Below are 7,401 nucleotides of genomic sequence, written 5' to 3' on the forward strand. Positions count from 1 at the left end.
AAATGGTGGAATTTGTTCAAGAACAGACCTTGGTTCTTTATTACATTTGAATCGAAATGTTTCAACGACTCATTGGTAGGGTTATGCCCCTTTGAAAATTAACCAATGTCGGTTGGCCACTAAAACTCAGAAACCGTAAGTTGTAGCCACCTAGGATCATCACCAATGATCATCAATTCACGTGACCATGAAAATTAATCTAAGGTCAAAGGTCAAAGTCATGACCTAGATTTTGACCTTAGCTTGTTATCAAATTAACTCAATAACCGTAAAAGATGGCTGATAAAATGTAACAGAGAAAATGTGTGTCCTGTCAAGATCTACATTTGTTATGTTGAATTTAAAATATTGGACCAACTGTTATGGAACTAGGGCACCAAAACTGTTTTTGGGGTCCGAAATGATGATTGTTTGCTTATAACTCAAAAGTGGTTAGAGATAGAAAGAAACTTTGAATTGCAAAAATATTCAGCATTAGAAGATCTACAAAGTTTGGTCAAGGTCAGAGGTCAAGTCCCTAGCAACGACTTAAAACACCTTAGCAACCATATATTTTTGAACTTAGAAGGCTATGAATAGTATAAATATGAAATGTTTAATACTGGAAATGACCTCAATCAAGGAGAATATACTTAAAAGTAAAATGCTTTTATCATTTATCTACAGATCAATCATCACAACTTGGCCGATTCCGTACCTCATGTAAAGGAGAGAAGCGGAGTCAGCTGAGGATTGTCGATTGATCTACAGATGTTACCAAAAAATGTTTGACGGAATGTTTTTTTTTTTGTATTCAGAGCATGAAATAGTAAAAGTATATGTGTCTGATATATATATATAAAATCAATAACTTGATAAATAGAGAAATACGCAGAGAAACTATATGGGAAAAAAACGAAACCTAAACCAGTTATGATGTTCAGTTGGATCAAATACAATATAATCTACGGTCATATCGATGAAAAGAAAATACTTCGACTGTTAGAAATAAACTGGATAACAGAAGGTCGATTTTAATCCCCAAATTAACAAAATAATATATGAATTAGATAAAAAGAAGAAATAAAAGATTTGAAAAATTCGAACTTTCAGATTCTACTTCAAAAATAAATTGTAAGACTACTATTAACCTCGTAGCTTTTAATTTTCACTTATTGTATTAAAAAATAATTCCGGCCTATTCATTCCTATATAATGTATATATTATGCAGTAATTGTAAATTAATATCTCGTATTTCCTATGAGCTTTGTGTCAATAAAATGCGTCAGAGAAGTCTCGAACTGTCTCGATTTTGTACCTCTGCAGGTTGATCGTTTGTTCCCGAATGTATCAGTAGTCATTACTTCATTGATTTGCATAACAAAAACGCATATTTTGTCATGAAATTTGCTGGTAGTTTTGTTGAAGTTATTCTAAATTGAAAACTATATTTTGTTTCAAGTTTGGGTTATTCGAATGTTATTGACTTGTGCACCACTGAAGGGACGTGTATTGTTGAAATGTGCATTTGTCATTATTAGTGATATTTTATAATGGCCGTTAAGTGATCGAATAAACAAAAACATACATTTACAAAACGACATATGGTCTATCAGTCTAGGATGGTATAGTTGATAGTACATTTCATTAAAAATTCATTTACAGATGTGAAAACAAACAACAAGTGGGACGTTTTGTATAATATTCACAGCATGAAATAGTAAAAGTATATGTCAACATATTATACAGCAATCAATAATTTAATCAATAGATAAATACGCAATAAAATTATGTGGAAATAAAACATGGAAACTAATATGTAAATCAGTAATTCTGAATAAACAGTAGTATGATCTTTATTTATAAATTTATTGATGAAAATAAATACATGAACAATATTTCTATAGTTTGAAAAAAAACTGGATAGCCGAAGTATTAATACTTGGACATGTTAGATAGACAATACCAGAAAAATGATAGATATCCTTAAAACAAAAGATTCTAGCTATCAGAACTTAACTATGAAAACTGCTATCGGTATTTTATAAAGCAAAAAGTAAAAAAAGATAACATGAAACAATGGAGCAACGACATACCAGAAAATAATAGACATACAACCATTACAAATGAGACAATTCTTAATCTTTATATACGCAAAATAAACAAACGCTGTGTCAAAGACTCATTGGTGGTCTAGGGCTGTTCTCTGCACTTTGATCGTTTTTTTTTGTCTCTTTGACACAATCCCTTATTTCCATTCTCAATATTATCAAAAACTGTAGGTCGAAATTATTAAGCTTTATACAACCAATTAAGGAAACTATTTTTTAATGAAAAATATCAAAAGAGTGTGCTTTATGTGAATGCACAGATAACTATCAAAATGTTTTCAACGATGGTGAATCTGTAAAAGACTTTAGGAATAAAATTGCACAGACAATGGGGTGTAATACCACCAAATCATAGTACGTCACATCTGGTTGCATACGAAAATGGGTCGAAAAAAAGGTCCCTTGAAATTGACAGTTGTAAGAAATTAATCTTACATTTCATCACAGTAAAACATTTCCTGATCATCAACATATATCTTTGTTGTTTCAAAGCACCATATTTTTTCATTTGGTGTTTACATAGAATATTTTGTAAACTTGAGGTTACATGGTTCCCATAGTTTGTATACAGATTAAAAAGAAAAAGTTTGATTGGTTAACTTCAAGTGATGGGTATTTTCTTATATGCAATGACATGTCATGTGAAATTTTGTCTCCAGTACCGGATAAAGCTTTCCACATGCCAAGTATTTCTTTATTTGAAACAAAGATAAATTCTGCACAATTTTTTAAAAGTGCAAATTTTACAAAGACTACAAGGGGGAAATCAATGGTGGTAATTTTTTAAAAGTGCAAATTTTACAAAGACTACAAGGGGGAAATCAATGGTGAAAATCAAACATTTTTGTATGAAAATACCACTAAAATACAAAGTCTTTGAAAATAAATAAAAGCACCAGTAGTAACCCTCTTTTCAATTGTAATAAAGTGATAAAGCGAAAAAAAAATCCGAGTCAGTAGCCAACACCGAGTTAAACACGTCAACAAGATAAATACGTAAATACCAATTTACTGTGTAGTCCATTTTTGGTTATATTCTTTTGGTATGGTTCGGTACTTATGCATCCTTACAATCAGTTATTGTCATGTGGTCATTTTTTTGTGACTCGTCTTTCATTTTTGCTTAAATGCTTTTTGTTTTTCTTTGTTGACATATTTGTTTGTTTTATAACGATCACGTTTATAATACCACAAAATATGCCTTTGTTTTAGTCCCACATTCTTTCCAATATGAAGTATTGTTTTTTTTTGTAATTATCTTATTTTTCAAGATGAAACATGTGAAATTACATAATACAGCATTAGACACAAAGTATAAAAAGCTAATTAATACTTGTAAGATCGATTAAATCATAATGGTATAATAAGATATAAATATTACAATTGATTTTGTTAATTAAATGCTGCTTCTAACAATTGCCACTTCTGATCCATTTTTATTTTTTGTGTAGGGGTTAAGAAACATACAGAGTATTTTTCTATTTTAATCCAAGACTTTAAATATTCTATCCCACCATATTTTGTGGGCAATATGCTCTTACATCTACATTTGTATATATAATATTTAAGTAACAACAAGATATTATTAACTGTTTTACTGTTGAAAAAATCCTCAGACACACCTAAAATGACCTCTTTTGCACTAAAAGGCAAGAAGACTTCATAATTTTTAATCCAATCTATAATGGATAATCAGAAGTTTTGTGTTACATTACATTCCCAAAAAACGTGAAAAATATTTTCTCTAACTTTTGAACAAAATGTGCATAGTTCAGTTTCTTTTAATTTACATTTATATAAAAAGGAATTACAGTGTAAAATCCTATGAACAATCTTAAATTGAAAATTTTGTAAAAACGAATTTTTGGTAATAACGAAGGGCATGGAATAACTGCATTCCAATCTTCAATCTGTATATTTAAGTCTATTTCCCATTTGTCACGGAAAGATAGTGATAAAACTTTATTATCCTCAAGAAATAAATTATATAAAATTTACAAGATTTTGGATCTTTTTTAACTTTATCTACTAATTTATTTACTGTATTATCAAGTTTAGAACTACCTTCTATCCTACTTTTCCATCTATTTGGAATAGCACTTGTACGCACTCATTTGATATGTTTGATTTTAATTTTGCCATTTGATAATTTTCCTTGGATTTTTTTTTCATCGTTTTTCCGTTTAGATGATTTGCATTCATATACGTATGTATTTAAGAATTTAACTAACTAACAAGTACATAGTAAGTTTTATCTTAAGAACATTCTATTCGTTAAACTATTAATATCACAACGTACATTGACCGTGAAAGCTGTTGCAAGTCAGCTGGTAAGTGAACTGCCTTTAGGTTAAAAAAAATAACTATTATTCTTTAAAAAAAACAATCATGGATTCGATCAAATAATCTAGCTTTTGTAAAATATAATAGCCGATTGTTGTAGGACAACGAATGATTTCGGTAATAAGCAAAAAGGAGTAGCAAAGCGTTTATGATTACAATTCGAAAATTCTATTTTGGTATATAATTCAGGAAAGATCTGGTGGGACCACATGGACTTAAAATTGGCGCGAAAACCAGATGCTTTACCAGAGTAATTGTCCGCCAATGCGCATGCATTGATCGTCATGCAGACCATATGTTATAGTGTTCTTCGTCGATCACTATCTGGTCACAGACATTGAACACGCCTATCATAATTATGTACTCCTTCGCTAAAGACGTATGGATCAATCATAAACCAACAGCAGCATCATGTATGGTCCATTGGCCACGTGGTAATGACATGACTCATTCAGATTATAAAACTATCACGCTCGTTATTTCACTCATTCTTGTTGTAAACCTCAAAAATAAATAACATGGGGAAAACTTCTCTGTTCGTGATGCTTGTGGCTTTCATTGTAACTAAAGGTAAGTGATTATTTTCAATGACTTTTTTATAAGATGAATGAATCTATCAAATATATAACAATGTGCAGAGGTTGTGAGTTAATTGGACATCACATCTAAATACAGCTACTACGATCAGTTTCTGAAATGTATGTCAAAGCTTTTAAATAAATCTAAAACCATTGAATACAATACATATCTGATTTTTAATGTTTTACATTTGTTCAAAGTGTATTTCACTTTTTTTTAGATTTGTATGACACATTTGGTTTTTTTTAACAATTACAATTACACTGATTTGTTTTAAATTACAGGTGAGGCAAACTATAATACATGTACCGATGTTTATGGTGGGTATTGTTCAACCTCTAAAACATGCAGCTCGTTAGGAGGGAACGTGGAGACACTGCCAGTAAGATGTCAATGTGGGAAACCATGTTGTAAATGTACTGGTAAGTTACTAATTTAAAAAACATTATCGTAGGATTTCGTACCGTCCTACATAAAATATTGATTATGTGAATGTCCTGAATTTATATGAGGGGCCCCTCTTATATGCGAGACAATAGACTGTTCAAATACTCAAAATATCACATTGTACAATGTTATATTATTACCAGAAAAGAGATAAGAAGCAACTGCTGTGTCAATATCAAGGGCGGTATGTTTTGATAAGTAAATTTTGGACAATATTTTTGCTTTACATTTTTAACAATTTCTTTTTCAAAATACATGTATTTGTTCATCATTATAGGGGTAAAAGTATTTAGAAAATCTCTATTTTAACGCTTTTCGACGACTGTTGAATGAATCTAAACATACACACTACAATATATGTTTATAAATAATAAGAAATTATACCGATTACAAATTAGAAAATGCTCAATCAAAGAAGAAACATGTTCAAAAAATTACAACCCGAGCAAATGCTATGAATGTAAAAGAAAAAACATAATATGAAAGACAACAACCAACGACAAGTTAGCCATGTTAGTATATATACCACTTTTTTTTTTAATGAAATCATCTTTTCATAAGGGAATGATCATTTAACTTCAAAAGGGGGGGGTATTGTTTTTCCCCCAAAAAATATTCTGATCCCCAAATTGAAGAAAATTAATATTCTGTTCAAGCAGAGGACAAAAAAGATATTCTAAATCCAGATTTCCCCCATACATTATAGTGTTAAATTTTGAAAAAAATAATTTGATAGGTAGCGTTAAAAAAAGTCAATATAGTTATTCTGACTCAAACAAAAAACATTACCTCTCTTGAAGTTAAATGGTTGCTCCCTTATTAATCACAAAGCAGTCGCCACTGTGAGAAATCTGCTAATCACACAACATTTTATTCCCAGACACATGTCCTGTTGGTTCTACATGTATGAGTGAAGGTGAAACATGTGATGGAGTGAAAGATACACACGGTTGTTGTGGCAACATGTTTTGTTGTACACCTATTTCGACAACGACACCTACAGTAAATACAACTACACCATGTAAGTAATAAAATTATCACAGATTCTTAAATAATTTTATTTTTATTTATAATCGATCAAAAACCTGGACGCAAAAAATTGATTATCCGAAAAACAATATACAAATTTATCAACAATGCAAGCGGCACAACAAAAATTAAAAAAATTATATATCATGGCTAAATGAATCTGAATTTCATCAGATAAAAAGGTTTGCAATGAATCATAATTCTACTTTTGTTTTATAAGTGCTAAATATTCAAGGAATCATCATTCGTAGAATGGTAATACTAATTACAAATTAAAGCATGAATCGCACGATAGCTGCTAACCTAAAATCAGAAGACTAAAATAATATATGGGGAAACGGGAGAACGTTTTGAAAAATTTGAAAAAAACCTTTCCTGATCAAAGTCCTCAGATTTTATCAAAGATGAAAAAAATAAACAATGAAACAGTATTAAAGATAAGTTGTTATGAAATGCAATAATTATTGATTGCTATGTTTTTATAACATGATTTGCAAAAACATTCCATTGTGTTACAGGTGGTGTTACCACTTGTCCATCAAATTTCGAATGTTGTCGGGGGCGTTGTCCGCCAGGTAACGAACAGGAAGAATTTTGCTGTGCACAATTTGCTGACTCTGTATGCTGGTAAGTTTAAATCATATCAACTCTTAAGAGACTCTTTTGACCAATTTATCGCAAGTTTTCAAATTTCAAATGTGTTTAATTTACCAATATTTTTACTCGAATTTCAAAGATTTATTTATAAAGAGCCGAAATTTACATGATTTTCATAATAGATCCAAAGTAAATGAAACGGTCCTAACTTTACGGGTACCATCGGCATGTCTGTAGAAAAGATTTTACTCTTGAGTTTTTTGTTAAAGAATTAATGTATCACATACCTTTATATAAACAAAATACCTGGATTGA

At 30.3% G+C, this 7,401-nt stretch overlaps 1 protein-coding gene across 1 annotated transcript; it reads left to right on the forward strand.

Moving 5' to 3' along the window:
* The first annotated feature begins 4,893 nt into the window (after nucleotides 1–4,893).
* LOC143043776 (uncharacterized) lies at nucleotides 4,894–7,120 on the forward strand. Its single transcript, XM_076215954.1, has 4 exons — nucleotides 4,894–5,004; nucleotides 5,298–5,435; nucleotides 6,341–6,481; nucleotides 7,008–7,120. The coding sequence occupies exons 1-4, from the start codon at nucleotides 4,953–4,955 to the stop codon at nucleotides 7,118–7,120; spliced, it is 444 nt and encodes a 147-aa protein (XP_076072069.1). The 5' UTR covers nucleotides 4,894–4,952.
* The last annotated feature ends 281 nt before the right edge of the window (nucleotides 7,121–7,401 follow it).

This window comes from Mytilus galloprovincialis, chromosome 8 (genome assembly GCF_965363235.1).
Source record: "Mytilus galloprovincialis chromosome 8, xbMytGall1.hap1.1, whole genome shotgun sequence".
Lineage (NCBI taxonomy): Eukaryota > Metazoa > Mollusca > Bivalvia > Mytilida > Mytilidae > Mytilus > Mytilus galloprovincialis.

Coding starts and splice junctions, on each gene's coding strand:
- LOC143043776 (XM_076215954.1), top strand. CDS start 4,953: ATGGGGAAAACTTCTCTGTTCGTGATGCTTGTGGCTTTCATTGTAACT. Junction 5,005..5,297: donor GGCTTTCATTGTAACTAAAG/GTAAGTGATTAT, acceptor TTTAAATTACAG/GTGAGGCAAACTATAATACA. Junction 5,436..6,340: donor ACCATGTTGTAAATGTACTG/GTAAGTTACTAA, acceptor TTTTATTCCCAG/ACACATGTCCTGTTGGTTCT.